The 15,537-nt window shown below is 44.7% G+C and overlaps 1 protein-coding gene across 1 annotated transcript in view; it reads right to left on the bottom strand.

Annotated features, from left to right (window-relative positions):
- Positions 1 to 13,970, bottom strand: part of STKLD1 (serine/threonine kinase like domain containing 1) — a 28,774-nt gene extending 14,804 nt beyond the window's left edge. Inside the window, exons 1-13 of the mRNA XM_043530327.1 lie at positions 13,858 to 13,970; positions 13,021 to 13,119; positions 12,604 to 12,648; positions 10,745 to 10,819; positions 10,013 to 10,117; positions 9,465 to 9,535; positions 8,528 to 8,643; positions 7,745 to 7,863; positions 7,468 to 7,628; positions 6,661 to 6,791; positions 5,356 to 5,436; positions 2,919 to 3,035; positions 900 to 1,040 (exon numbers count right to left, since the gene is read on the bottom strand). Coding sequence (XP_043386262.1) covers positions 900 to 1,040; positions 2,919 to 3,035; positions 5,356 to 5,436; positions 6,661 to 6,791; positions 7,468 to 7,628; positions 7,745 to 7,863; positions 8,528 to 8,643; positions 9,465 to 9,535; positions 10,013 to 10,117; positions 10,745 to 10,819; positions 12,604 to 12,648; positions 13,021 to 13,119; positions 13,858 to 13,872 — 1,276 coding nt within the window. The 5' untranslated portion in view covers positions 13,873 to 13,970. The remainder of the gene's footprint in view (positions 1 to 899; positions 1,041 to 2,918; positions 3,036 to 5,355; positions 5,437 to 6,660; positions 6,792 to 7,467; positions 7,629 to 7,744; positions 7,864 to 8,527; positions 8,644 to 9,464; positions 9,536 to 10,012; positions 10,118 to 10,744; positions 10,820 to 12,603; positions 12,649 to 13,020; positions 13,120 to 13,857) is intronic.
- Positions 13,971 to 15,537: the final 1,567 nt, after the last annotated feature.

The following is a 15,537-nucleotide window of genomic DNA, read 5'->3' as shown; positions in this document are numbered from 1 at the left end:
GTAATTTAGGTCAAAGGTGCCAAGAATCTTAGATAGCTGCCTTTTTATATTTTTTATAAGTTGAAATAAAATACTTAAAATATTTTTGAGACAAGTGAGGTGAGGTAATATCTTTTATTGGACCAACTTCTGTTGGTGAGAGAGACAAGCTTTTGAACCACACATTACTCTTCTTTGGGTCTCTCAGGCCTCTTCTCTGACCTGAAGAAGAGCTCCACGTGGCTCGAATATATATTAAGTAATAATAAATATTATCTCACTCACCTTGTCTCTCTAATTTCCTCGGACCGACACAGCTACAACTACACTGCAGACAATAATGTAAAATATTTTTGGTCAGTTTCAAATCTTTTTTGGACATGTTCCTTTTGCATTGATGAATCCTTCCCCTAATCCTTCACAAAAATCAACCGAATACCATCATAATTAAGGCTATGATTTAGTCATGGGTATTTTTAGTAAAAGTTTCGGACAGGTCACAGGCAATAACCAAAAAGTCACGGCCAGTGACCTGACTGTGACTTTTACTAAAAATACCCCTAACTTAATCTTAGGTGCTGGTGGGGCAGCAATGGAACCCAGGTTTCATGCCCTAGCTTTCCCCAGTGTTACTATCTGTGTAAAGTAATAAGAATCACTTGTTAGCCAACCAAGACTGAGCACACCACCTCTTTAATACATCCAGTCTCAAACCACTTAGTCCGAATATAATGTACCTTATGCTCCCAGCTGACTTGCAAATAGAACTGGCTGACTAATGCTTCCGAGATGGAAAAATAACCTATGTACAGCAACATAGCTAGGCTAAGTCACGGAGTTTTCCATTATGTATCTAATCCAACAGATAAAGATGGATAAACAACAAGAACATGTCCATATGAAAGGATCAGAGGACCCACCACTGGCTGAAATCATCATTAGTAAAGTGCAGATCATTGAGAGCAGTTCTTCATTTTCAGAATATGTCATCATTGTCTTTAACAGAGAATTGATTCCTTCCTCACCAACTAGCATCTCCACATCCACATTCTGTTGTAGGGCTGTCAAAAGCAAAACATGGAACAGCATGAGGAGGCTTCAGCAGCTTTCATTAAAGTCTGATTTTTCTGCTCTCAGCATAGGTATACCATGAAGCAAGCATCACTTGTTGACTTAGCATAGACTATACTTTTATTTTTCCCCCTCTCTTCCTGAAATCAAGCTGCTCTTTTTGTCTCATTTTCTGCAATTTTCATGTTCCTGTGGGAAATTATTTCACAAAAATGAGGACAGGTAAAAGAAGAACGAAAAGGAGATACAGTCTAGTTAATTACATTATTTTTACACAGAACATTTGTTTTTATTCAGAGGCAACTTTAAACCTATGGGTTGCTCCTGGAGTTAATCATACTGCATCTTATACAGAAATTTTGTTAGATACCAGGGCTATATTGTCAAAAATATGCCCCTAAATCATATGCAGAAAGCACAATTGGAAACTGATCATTAACAGATTGCAAACTGTGAACATGTGCAATTACCCATTTTGCCCATTCAGTAGCATGTTTTGCAAGTATATTCTGAGAATTTAACCATAGCACTGAACCACATCACTTGTTTATAAACTTTAGTAAAAATCTGCATGCAGGACTTGGGAAAAATTTTTTACAAAAGCTTTCGTTCTTTAAAAGTCAACATTTATTAAAATAAATAAAAAAGTAATTTGCTTCATCAATAAGGCCTCCTCAAATGTTAACAAGTTAAAGGGGTGCTGCTTTTTTAATTATATACAGAATTGGGGGGGGGCTTTAACTTTTGTGGTCTCAACACAAGCTTTATAAATATGTTACAATGTCATGTGCTGCATTAAGAATCTCTATTATTTGCAGTCTTTACACTGCAGCAAATGCTGGTATTTACATTTTTCCAAATGGTGGTTTCAGTTTACCAAGCAGATGCCAGGGGAATATTTTCTGCATTTGGACTAGTTCATTTAAAATTGACACCAACTGGGAGATGAAAAAGCAAGAAATCTCATTTCCTCTTCCAACAGGTGGGAGAGGATGAGATCTACTAATTCTAAAAACTTGAAGGACGTAGGGCCAGATTTTCAAAGGCCTTTAGGCACACAGAAGTGCAGATAGGCACCTTGTGGGTTTTCCAAAAGTGCCTGAACAGGTTAGGTGCCTAATTCACAGGGATTTCAAAATCTAGCCCGTGGTGATCAAAAACACTCCATCAATTCACTAGCTACAGCTAATACTTCCTCTATTTAACAAATCAGTTAGTTTTAAATGCAAAACATGTTTTGAGAAACTTTCTTTTTTTCTTACATATGCAGCACCGTTAACGTAGTTTTATTTAACTAATTAAAAACAAATTTAAAATTCTGTTTTTGTTCATTTTAACTGCATTCTAATTTCCATCCAAATGCAGCTTGACACATATAATGAGTAAACAAAAATAATCTAGTAAATGGGAAATGTATCATTCATTATTTTCTATCATAAAAAAATAAAAATTAAGAATCTGAATAAACGTCTGTTTAAATAAATATGTATAGATATAGGGTATCCTCCTGGTGAGCAAACGGAAATACCAAATTTAATAGAAAGGCTGTATTTAGTTGCAAATAAAGAAGTTTCAATGATACCAGCTAATGAGAATCATCCTTCCTTTAGGAAAACTACTAAAATACAAATGCAAAACAAGATTAAATCAAGGTTTCTTGCTTGCTGATTTACATCACTCTGACTTAAATCAAACTACCCACGCTAGAGAATCTGGACTCCCTTAAAGGTGGCTAAATTCCCACGTAACTATAAATTTACCCCTTAATATCTTAGTATGAATATTAATTGTCACCAAATCTATTTCAAATCCTGTTTACTACATGTAACAAGTTACTCAGTGTTTAGTACGGAACCTCATTACTGTACCTTGGCCAATAATGTCAAGCAGTAATCTGCAGCCATCTAATTGTAGCTCTAGAGAACCTATATGAGTCCTCATTGCACAAGTGACAGGATCCAGAAGTTCTAGCAAATACATAAAAGCTATGAAGAAAAGAATTGTTAAAGTCAATATTTAATAACACTATGAACAACATAGCTGGTTTATATGCTTCCCACCTTCAATACAACATGGAGTTCCTAGCTTTAGGAGAGGTTGCATGACATGGTAAGGCAGAGATGGTTAAACAATGTTCTTGATCTGAAAGAAAAGCTGTGCATATCAAGATGGAGCATTACACACTGATACCAGTAGTCTCGTGGGCACCTTCTCTGTATTAAAAACAAAAGCAGCCACAATCTTCCGTTTTGTTCAAGTTAGTTGTAGCCATCTTCTTCCTAGGAAGTAGTATTACAGTTCTTGGTTGGCTACATTCTAAGTCTGTGGTTCTCAACCAGGAATACACAAACCCCTGGGGGCACGCAGAGGTCTTCCAAGGGGTACATCAGTTCATCAAGATATTTGCCTAGTTTTACAATCGGCTACATAAAAAGCACTAGCGAAGTCAGTACAAACTAAAATTCCATACAGAGAATTATATACTACTCTATATCCTATACACTGAAATGTAAGTAAAATATTTTTATTCCAATTGATTTTATAATTATATTGTAAAAATGAGAAAGTAAGCACTGTTTCAGTAATAGTGTGTTGTGACACTTTTGTATTTTTATGCCTGATTGTGTGAGCAAGTAGTTTTTAAATGAGGTGAAACTTGGGGGTACAAAAGACAAATCAGATTCCTGAAAGGGATACAGTAGTCTGGAAAGGTTGAGAGCCACTGTTCTAAGTGATATGGGCTAGAATTCTGGTGTGGCAGTGCTGAGATAGTATGCTTTTCAGACTCTCGGGGGAGATTACTTCACTAGGTTTCTCAGTCCTAGCAAGTCTTTGAGCAGCATTAGCTATTCCAAAGGGGAGCAACAAACCCACAAAACATGATGGTAAAAGGGAAAATTGTCCAAGGGAACTTAGATGTCCTCTTGGAACCCATTCTAAGCATTCTCAGAGACAGAGCCATCCCTTGGGTACAGCAAATCGGGGCGACCGCGCCAGGCCCTGCGCTGTGGGGGGCCCTGCTCTTCATGAGGAGGTGGACAAGGGGGTGAGGCGGGCAGGCGAGCGGGGTGAGGAGGCAAACAGGGAGGTGAGCAGCAAGCAGGCCGGCAGGCAAGCAAGGAGGAGCCCCCCTATAAGAACCTCCCCCTTCCCCCAGCGCCTGCTGCCCGCTGGTGAGCCCTGCCGATCAGCACCTCCCCCTCCCTCTTTGCGCCTACCACCTGCCGCGGATCAAATGTTTTGCGGCGTCAGGAGGCGCACAGGGGGAAGGGAGAGGAGCAAGGGCGCAGCGCGCTCAGGGGAGGGGAAGGAACTTGGCAGGGGAGAGGCAGGGCAGGAAGAAGCGGGGCTTTGGGGGAAGGGGTGGAGTGGGGGCATGGCCTGGGTGGAGCTGTGGGGGAGCACCGCTCCGGCAGATTAGAAACTCGGCGCCTATGTCCTGGACCCTGCACCCCCCTGGGGACAGCCCTGCTCAGAGATGTAATTATCTATTGTAACAAATTCTGCTTATATCACTGCTAGCAAGGTTCTATTCATGCCTATTCAAACTGTTATTTATCACTGAGTCACATTATTTCAATGGGAAAAGTCACTTTTCAGTTGAAATGCTTCACAGATATTGGCAGATGACAGGAAAACACCATGTTCTTTCCCCTTATTGCGTACATTCTTAGAGCATTAAATATTATACATTAATATCTACCCAGATCTTCAACATCTCTATTTTTTAATATTAAAGGTCAATGCCAGCATTAAAAGTGATAATAGTTTGAAATAAGAGTACTATTAATGGAATTTGTTTAACAGAGTGAATTTAGAGTTCACAAAAGCATTAGTCTAATAGCACCGCAGAGAGCTAGGCATAATGAAGGGAGAAGCTACGTAACCTTCCAACACACAGCTCTGCCAAAGCACTAAAATGCCAGCCTGCACCACTCCCTGTTATTACAGCCCTGGGACCCCACAGGTGTCTGACAACACACACACCAGCCCTGACGTACAGCATCTTTGGTACACAGCTCTGCCAGTGCACTCCAATCCTGTCCAACTATTTCAATCCAAGCTTTTCCCAAACAGAGAGAGATCACTAATTGTGCCAGTTTGTGGGTTTTTTCCACATGTGCACTAGTGGAAAATAAGTTGGGAGCAATCAACCTCATTTTCACTTGTAGCCAATGGCAGAATTTGAACCCAGTTTTCCAACAGGCTAATGTACTATTATGCAATATGTTTTCCCACTATTTTCAGAGTAAAAGCAGTGAGCAAGAACATAGTAAAACAAAATGCTGAAATACTGATCCATACCATTTTCATCTAGTAAGCTGGCAAGGCGCTTGATGGCTTTTGCTTGAGCCTGCTCTATGTCCCAGTAAGTCTCCATAAATTCTGCATAAAACAAGACATCAGAAGTTTCTGCTAAGTCATTTTACACAAATATTTACAGGATACGTTCATAATGTTATTGTTTTCCTATTCTGTGCCTAGCCTGTGAATTCACATAATTGAAAGAAATTCAGCTTGAGACTCAGTTAAAAAAGGATCTGAAAGAAAGTGTAAAACATTTTAAAATTGCAAATCTCACTCAAAATAGTAGGTGTGTTGATATATGAACAAAAAATAGTCAGATTTTTTCCCCACCTATGCACATGGCATTTCCTGTTTGGGGGAATTGTAGACTGAACTAAAAAGGCTTTAGTGGTTTTACACACACTTTTTATCTTGTGCAGAGCAGATTTTTCACAACTAAAGCTAATTCCATCCCCACCCCTAACCCAAGCTAAGGGCCAGATCCCCAGATAACGTCAATTGGTAGAGGCCATTTTTAAAGCCAATGGAGCTATGCTGATTCCACCAACTGTGAATCTGATCTCATATATATGTAACATTTTCTTCAGTCAGTCTTCCCTGTGATGCTGAAAATCTCAGGAGGGAAAAAACTACGGCTCTAGCAGGTTTATGGAGCTGCTAAGCTTTAGAAACTAGAAATATTTATTATTGAATATGGCAACCCTCTACAAGTTACATTTTGTTTGGATTTTTTAAGAAGAAAATGTACAGAAGATCTATCTTGCTGGATATATTTAGGAGCCACCACAAACCTTATCATGTTGCTGTCTCATAAAATTCTTTGAGAGTTTGTAGCTTAAGTATAATTTATATTCTTTAAAAACACTCCAATATGAAATCATGTTAATAATAAAATGTAAAGATATATAAGTAAACAAAATGCTTTAAAGGAGCAGCTTTTTCTCTTTAGCCAATAATGCATTCTAACGGAATATCTTAATAGGTTTAACTGCCATAAACTAGAATGCAATCAGAGTGGGGAGCTCCCAGGAACTTCAGAACAGTCTTACAAAAATTCTTTTAATAACACTCTCTCACCCTATTCAGACAGAACATTAGATAAGAGCTACTAGTCTTATGAAGTTATAAGACTGGTGACACAGAGATTCTTGTCCAAAACAGTGATGCATTTCATTTCAGGTACAATGGGTAGCCATCCACTCATTCATTTCTGTAGTATAATACATCCTAAATGGAACACACATAGCATTTCAATAGGAAACAAATGTCAGTATCTCAAAGGCAACTTATTTTCCTGATTACCTAAAACACTTCCAATTCCCCCTTCAAGGAGCACATCTACAATTGCTGAAGGCAAGGTTTTTTCCTGTTTTGATAAAGAGGAACCAGCAAGAGCCAAACATTCCATAACATGTGGAATATCAACCAGATCCCTAGAAAAGGAGAGAGAAAGAAAGTCAACAAAGTTTTACTGTTGATTTTGGTGTGTTTTGTTGGAAGTGGAAGTGTTAATGAGTGGGTAAAATACGGTTCTGGTTGTCAGGACTCCTAAATTCTGATCTTGACTCTTTCACTGATTTTGTGACTGTGGGCAAGTCAGTTAACCCTTGTGCCTCATTTTACCAACCTGGAAAGCGGACATAACACTAACCAATCTCATGATGTGCTCTGAGGCTTAATGAATTAATATTTGTAAAGAGCTTTGAGATTCTCATATAAAAATAAAACCTTAGTCAATGCGGACATTTTTTGAGAATGCAAACTGTATACAGACTACAGCCGAGCATCCAAAAGATTGTCTATAACTTTTTATAACATTGTTTTATATCATAATTCCCCAACAAAACCAACTATCCTTTCTGATCACAGAATTTCTGGTCAGTGTACACTGGAACACTCACTTCAAAGATGGGGAAACCAAAGCACTGATAGGTGAAGTGACTTTTTTACAGCAAGGTAGCACAGCGAGCCAGTTGCAGAGACAGGGATAGAACCTAGGAGCCCTGGCTCAGTCCCCTAATCTAAACACTGAAGAACACTCCCTCTTACAGCAGATGGGGGGAAAAAGCAAAAAACAGAACAGAGCAGGGGAAAATGTCCAGAACTCACTTTGCTGAGGGTCTCATACTGGGCTGAATCTGTAACATCATAAGTAAAATTGGAGACAAAGGCTGAGTATCTTTATTCCCTTTCTGCATTAACGTCAGAACTCTCTCAAGACTACTGGTATCCTTTCTAATATCCCGCAGTAATGAATTTGTCTCTTTCACCTGTAAACAGCAGAATATTGGTAGAATCTGTATGTATTCACTTTGTGGATTTCTTGGGGTTTTTTGACACATTATATTCCCAGTGAAATGTTCGTGGTACTCTCAATAGAACATACACTCAGAAAGAAGCAGGTCATCATGTCTAGTAGAATACATCCTAAAGACCAGATGTCAGACTTCTCACTAAAGGAAAAGCAGAGTGCTTCAGGGGACATGCAGGATTTAGAGTCAGGATCTGTTGAAATAAATGTCAGATCAGTAATGGTTTTGACACTGTGTAATGTTTTGCTTTGCTTGCATGGGTGTGACCTGCAGATAGCAGTTTCACATCAAAGTACAATTCAGTCAGAAAGATTCTACAGTGAGTCAGATTTTTACTGGTGATATTCCATAGAAGATTCTAAGAAGAACCGCACTACAATTAATGACAATTCTCCAAGATCTAACTTCCGACATATTATTGCAAATAGTCTTACAAATCCAGTTTAGCTTAGAGTCATCTCATAACTCCCAAAATATTAAAAGACCTATTTTTCCAACTGTGCAGTGGTTCGTGTGATGTGGGCATCTGTCCACTTGGAACTGGACAGACAACCTCCAAACTCATTTTAAATGTACCACAAAACTGCCATCAGATGGTAACGATTATTTTTTATCACTGCTGAGCAAGATTCAGACCAATTATGTACAGTAAGTGTGAAAGTTTTCATATCACAATCAATCTATTTAATTCTTGATCTTTTACAATGATCTTGCTTGCTGCTTAGAAGAAATAAAATGTAATAGGCCAAAAAAAAGGTGTTTTCCTTCTTTATTTTGTAATAGAATTAAACTGTTAAAAAACACAGTTGAATCTCTTTAAAAAAAAGAATACTAAAATATTAAAATTAAATAGCTACCTTCTTCCACTCTTATCTTCCATTTCATTTCATCAGTCATAAGAGTTTCTACACTGAAATCGCAAAGCATGAAGGATACTTCATCAGTTAAAAGGATGTTAGACGGTTTGAGGTTTCTGCAATACAGAGAAATGGTTTTTATCAACATGTTAAATCAGAGCGTAATGATGTATAGCTACAGGCTCCTTATCTCTGTGACCTTTTACACAAAGAAGATGGGCTTTGTTTTTAAGTTACAAATGATAATGAAATAAAATACATTTATTTTCCTTTTTTACTGTGAATAAGGCAAAAAGCTTTAAAAATTGACACTGGAAGCCTCAACTTTATCTGAATATTGAGCATGAACTAGTCTTTTTTCCTCTCTTATTCCTGTTAAGTTTGTTCATTCTCTTAGGCACAGCTCATTTGCCAAGTTTTATACAGGATTATAGACTGTAATATGAATGTGAATGAAGAGTCAATATTCCAGTATTTCGTTAACTATAGGATCGTGAACACTTTGCAAACATTCAAGAGTTAAGTTATACACATTTTGTGGATGGATAAATCCGGGGAGAACATGTGAGTTAAATGGCTTGCCTGAAGTCACACAACAATCAGATGCAGAAATATAATCCAGGAGTATAACTTCCACTCCCCTGCTTTAATCAATAAATTCACACTCAGACTACTGTCTCTGAAGTCAAACACCACTGAGGGGGAAAAATAGTGGAGGAAGGAGAAGAGCACTGATTAACACTCATACAGTAGATCTACTAATCATCTCTCTCTGCTCTAAACTCATTTTAACACTACATCCTATCTCTGAAACTCCTCACCCTGCCATCAAAATGTACAATGTCTTGCTTCTCAAATGAATAGTTGCGCTGAAGTAATAATTCAGCTGCAAACCGGCAAAGGTCGAGCAGTCAAAGAGGCTGGAATTTCTATTTACCTGTGAAAAACATTTTGTTTGTGTATATAAAACAAAGCATCCACCATCTGCCCCAGGAACTTCTGAATTACCTATGGACAAAAATATACATGAAAATGTAGTACACGAAGAATAACTACATGGTGAAATAAGCCAGGTCTAAGAACATGAAGGCTGCTTAGTTTGATACAGGCTCCAGTCCAAGTGGGAATACTATACTCCTTTCACTTTCTGCAGATCAATTAACCTGCACATCACCCCTGTGAATCAGGCATTATTATTAGCTCCATTTTTCAGAAGAGTAAACTAAGGCACAGAAAGGCTAAGTTGCCCGGGAGTACAAAATTATATAAGTGCTAAGTATTATTATTGTGATTGTACAATGACTCAGTGGCAGAGCTGGGAAGAGAATTCAGAAGTTTTAAGTCCTGGTCTCCTGCTTTAAGCAATAAATACTATACTTTGATGTCTCTGGGGAGCAGCTGGGAAAGGACAGAAGGTGGTGAAAAAAGTTAAGGCAGTGAGATTCCTCTGAATTTCAATAAGATGCCTTTTCTGTAATTTTTTACCATATCTTCTACTTTCTCTCGCTTCTTCCGTTTTGCCTTGATCAGAGATGAAAGGTCTCCTTGGCTTGAGTGCTGCATCACCAGACAAAGAAATAGAGATGAAATCTGCAACAGAGATTAGGTCAACATTATTCAGTCACTTATAGATAATGACATATGCAGCAACAAAGATACAAATTAGCAGCTGGGCCATTGGGCCTTGCAAATAGATTTGGTGCACACCATGGAAGTATGAGATGGGATTATTTGTCTCCCACAAAAGAGTCAATATTTACTTTTGTCTACTTAAACATAAAACATCTGCTTCTAACAGGAACAAGTACCTTTGAAAACATATGAGCAGTTCCACACAAACGTGAATGCTACTGAATTCAATGGGATTTAGGCCCAAGTAGAGTGCAAGATCGTGTCCACAAAGAAATAGCTCTGGCCTCCTGGCTTCTTTATGGGCCAGTTTTTAAGGTGCTTTACTCAGACATGCAAGGAACTGCAGCAGCTTAAAAACTGTATATCTGTTGGGTATGGAAGCAAAGGAGAAGACACTGCATACAGATCCTGGGCTGCAACACAGCCATGTTGTGCTGCCCCAATGGTAGTGTAACTCAGAGCTACCTTCACAGAAGGTGGCTCAGTCACAGGCCCAGAAACCTTAAGTGACCCCTTACCTAGCTACAGAAACTTTGACATGCCAGTTTGTGCACTCCTCTCTAACAGACAGCATTTCATTCTCACCTTATTATCCCAGGTGATAAACAATTCTTTGTAAATGCAGATGTTTGAATGCTGAAGTTTCAGCAGATCCATTGCCTATTGGAAAGACAGCAAATGAAACCCAAAGAGTTTACTTGGAGTGAGCTACAACAATCCACATGCTTCTTTCTCCTGGATTAAGAAAATGTCTTCAAAACACAGAACACAAAGGGCATATATCTGACTGTCATGCATGCCATGTCCCTGTTAAAAACTAGCCAGGTCCAGTTCTTTTTCAGTTCTATTTCACATTTACAATCAAAGGAGTGCCAAGAGAAGTGAATTATAGTACTTAAGTGAAGCTCTACTCTAAATATAACTCTGTACAAATAGCATAGTGGGCTTCAACATTTGTCATCTCGCAAAGGATCAGTTCACAAGTAAAAAGATTGTTTCCTAACAGCCAGCCTTGCAAACTCATCCTGGAATTTGAAAGTCAAGGTGAGTTATTTCTCGTACACCCATCATCTGCAGTAACCCTGAGTCAACTGTGAATTGCAGGTGTAACTAAAATGCACAAAGTGTCCTCCTCTCTAAACCTAGCCATGAGGTAAAGTCTCAAGATAAAGATCCTAAAATTGGAACTTGCTTAAAAATTCTGTTGTTGATGTATGAGCTGGAACAGAATTCAGCTCACTCTCCCAAAGCTGTGCTCATGGCACTACAGAGCTAACTGGAGTAAAAAGGAGTAAAAACAAAGGGCCAAATTCCCAGCTAGCATAACTTCTTTTACTTTAATAGAACTACACCAACAGACAATTTGGCTCAAACTTTGGTCAGTAAAGTCAGCAGATCTAATTCTGAATACACACAGGGGACTGACATGGAATAGGCAATTTTAATTACTTTCTGACCACAACTACATATTAATTGGTTTTAAACGTTCCCACTCATTGTGAACAGCAGGTGCTAGGTGCAATGAACACCAGCAGTGACACTAGACACATTCTGTTGTGAATATTTGTGTTCTGGTGGAACAATAATTATGATATTAGCAATATTGCTGACTTATTATTATGTCTTATTTATTAAATACTGAAGGAAGTATGCACAACGCAGGTTACCATAGAAGGAAAAGGCCAGTGAAGACATTCCCATCAAGAAATTTCTAGATCCATGGGCACAAAAATCAACACAACATTAAAATAACATGTACTATGTAGAAATTGAGTCATTAATATAAACAGGACTATCAACAGACCACTCTCCATCCTTCTGGCTAATGACCAAAAAACAGATGGGCTTTGCACTGTGCCCTAAAGGTAAACAAATACAGGCTCTGAAGTGAGGGCCATCCATTGAGAACAGCTGGCCACTTGAACCCAAACAAATATTTAAGTCCACCACCTCTGTACGAATATATATATATAGATCTTCTTACTATATGTTCCATTCTGTGCATCCGATGAAGTGGGCTGTAGCCCACGAAAGCTTATGCTCTAATAAATTTGTTAGTCTCTAAGGTGCCACAAGTCCTCCTGTTCTTTGTTCAAGCCTAAGGATTGTTAATAAGAATTCATAGGCTGAACTGAGTTGCTGGTGTCTTAGGGTATGTCTACACTACAATAAAATACCCACACCTGGCCCATGTCAGCTACTCAGGCTCCTGGGGCTTGGGCTGCTGGACTATAAAGCAGTTGTGTAGATTCAGGCTCAGGCTGGAGCCCAGGCTTTGGGGCCCCACAAGGAGGGAGGACAAGGCAGTTTATGGGTAAGTCAAGACCCAAATCAGGTAGGGCTATTTATAGTTTCAAATTATTGCTGACAAAGGATTTTTTACTGTTTAAGAGAAGACCCTGCTCCTTCTGAACGAGACTAGTAAAAAAAGACTGCGTCGCTACCTCCTTCAGGGCATTATTTGCTTGTTGTTCATCCATGCATTCAACCTGTACCAAACAAACAAAAGACAAAGATAACAATATAATAAAAGACATGGATGAGAATATAATACAGAGGTGGCCAAGCTTTATGACACCGAGCATCACGCAAGTAACCCCACCAGGAAAATGAGATTTGCACCCAATTTGTAAATATCATCAGTAACTATACACTGCAACCCTAATATCTACTGCTGGGTGCTTGGATCTGCTGGGTGCTTGACCTGCAGTTCAAGACAGTGTCACCATTCAAAGTATAAGCCAAATCAGACCCAGTGTCTGTGACGGTTGGTGTGCTGGGCTACGTTGCTCTCAGGCGAATGGGCCTGGGGAGATGCACTAGAGAGCTGCATCTCGCTGTCATGGCAACCAAGGTCTCACCTGTTTCAGCACATATTTCCTCCCAGCACCTTCTTTCACCGTTTTTAACTCCACCACCAGCATTGTGCCCAGAGCCCCGGGCTCCAGCTGCTCCAGCACCTACGTGGGGGGAACAGGCATTGATAAACAGGGGGGAACCTGGGCACAAAAACAGCTCAGAGCTGCCTCACTGTGCAGCCCCCAGCTCCCCTGGGCAACAGGCACCCTCCAGGTCCCGCTCCTCCGAGGGCAACAGGCACCCCCCAGCGCCCTCTGCCCCATGGGCAACGGGCACCCCACCTCTCTCCCTGCTCCATGGGCAACGGGCACCCCCCAGCTCTCCCTGCTCCATGGGCAACGGGCACCCCACCTCTCTCCCTGCCCCATGGGCAACAGGCACCCCCCAGCGCCCTCTGCCCCATGGGCAACGGGCACCCCACATCTCTCCCTGCCCCATGGGCAACGGGCACCCCCCAGCGCTCTCTGCCCCATGGGCAACGGGCACCCCACCTCTCTCCCTGCTCCATGGGCAACGGGCACCCCCCAGCGCCCTCTGCCCCATGGGCAATGGGCACCCCCCAGCTCTCCCTGCTCCATGGGCAACGGGCACCCCCCAGCTCTCCCTGCCCCATGGGCAACGGGCACCCCCCAGCTCTCCCTGCCCCATGGGCAACGGGCACCCCCCAGCGCCCTCTGCCCCATGGGCAACGGGCACCCCACAGCTCTCCCTGCCCCATGGGCAACGGGCACCCCCCAGCTCCCCTCCCCTGGGGGCAACGGGACCCCTCCCCTCCCCTCCCCTCCGGCCCGAGACCGGCCCCCAGCGCGCCCAGGGGCGGGGCAGCCGCCGGCCCTCACCGTGTAGCTCTCCATGATCGCTGTTGCCCGGTCCCGCTGCCCTGGGAGACGGGGACCAGAAACGGCTCCCACCTGGGCGGGTGCAGCGGGGCCTCCCCCTCCGCCAGCCCGCACGCGGCCTCCAGCTGGGGCCCCGGGCCCTGCTCCTCGCTCCCCCTTTTCCTGCCCCCCCCCACCTCTCTGCCCCTTCGCCCCCGCCCCGCCTCTCACCACCCGCCCCTGGGCCCCCCCCACCTCTCTGCCCCTTCCCCCCCCCCCCTCACCACCTGCCCGTGGGCCCCCTGCACCACTCTGCCCCTTCTCCCCCTGCCCTGCCTCTCACTGCCCGCCCCTGGGCCCCCTCCTCCTCCTCCTGCCTAACCTCTCACCACCCGCCCCTGGGCCCCCCCACCTCTCTGCCCCTTCCCCCCCGCCCCGCCTCTCACCACCCGCCCCTGGGCCCCCTGCACCCCTCTGCCCCTTCCCCCCCTGCCCCGCCTCTCACCACCACCCCTGGGCCCCCTGCACCCCTCTGCCCCTTCCCCCCCCTGCCCCGCCTCTCACCACCGCCCCTGGGCCCCCTGCACCCCTCTGCCCCTTCCCCCCCCTGCCCCGCCTCTCACCACCGCCCCTGGGCCCCCCGCACCCCACTGCCCCTTCCCCCCCTGCCCCGCCTCTCACCACCCGCCCCTGGGCCCCCCGCACTCCTCTGCCCCTTCTCCCCCTGCCCTGCCTCTCACTGCCCGCCCCTGGGCCCCCCGCACCCCACTGCCCCTTCCCCCCCTGCCCCGCCTCTCACCACCCGCCCTTGGGCCCCCCGCACTCCTCTGCCCCTTCTCCCCCTGCCCTGCCTCTCACCATCCGCCCCTGGGCCCCCCGCACTCCTCTGCCCCTTCGCCCCATGCCTCGCCTCTCACCACCCGCCCCTGGGCCCCCTCCTCCCCCTGCCTAACCTCTCACCACCCGCCCCTGGGCCCCCCGCACCCCTCTGCCCCTTCTCCCCATGCCTCGCCTCTCACCATCTGCCCCTGGGCCCCTCGCACCCCACTGCCCCTTCCCCCCCTGCCCCGCCTCTCACCACCCGCCCCTGGGCCCCCCGCACTCCTCTGCCCCTTCTCCCCCTGCCCTGCCTCTCACTGCCCGCCCCTGGGCCCCCTCCTCCTCCTGCCTAACCTCTCACCACCCGCCCCTGGGCCCCCCCACCTCTCTGCCCCTTCCCCCCCTGCCCCGCCTCTCACCACCACCCCTGGGCCCCCTGCACCCCTCTGCCCCTTCCCCCCCCCCGCCCCGCCTCTCACCACCGCCCCTGGGCCCCCCGCACCCCACTGCCCCTTCCCCCCCTGCCCCGCCTCTCACCATCCGCCCCTGGGCCCCCCGCACTCCTCTGCCCCTTCGCCCCATGCCCCGCCTCTCACCACCCGCCCCTGGGCCCCTCTTCCCCCTGCCTAACCTCTCACCACCCGCCCCTGGGCCCCCCGCACCCCTCTGCCCCTTCTCCCCATGCCTCGCCTCTCACCATCCGCCCCTGGGCCCCCCGCACCCCACTGCCCCTTTCCCCCCTGCCCCGCCTCTCACCACCCGCCCCTGGGCCCCCCGCACCCCTCTGCCCCTTCTCCCCATACCCCCTCTCACTACCCGCCCCTGGGCCCTCCCCACCTCTCTGCCCCTCCTCCCCCTGCCCCGCCTCTCACCACCCGCCCC

This window comes from Chelonia mydas, chromosome 16 (genome assembly GCF_015237465.2).
Source record: "Chelonia mydas isolate rCheMyd1 chromosome 16, rCheMyd1.pri.v2, whole genome shotgun sequence".
NCBI lineage: Eukaryota > Metazoa > Chordata > Testudines > Cheloniidae > Chelonia > Chelonia mydas.
This window is presented reverse-complemented; position numbering and strand designations above follow the sequence as displayed.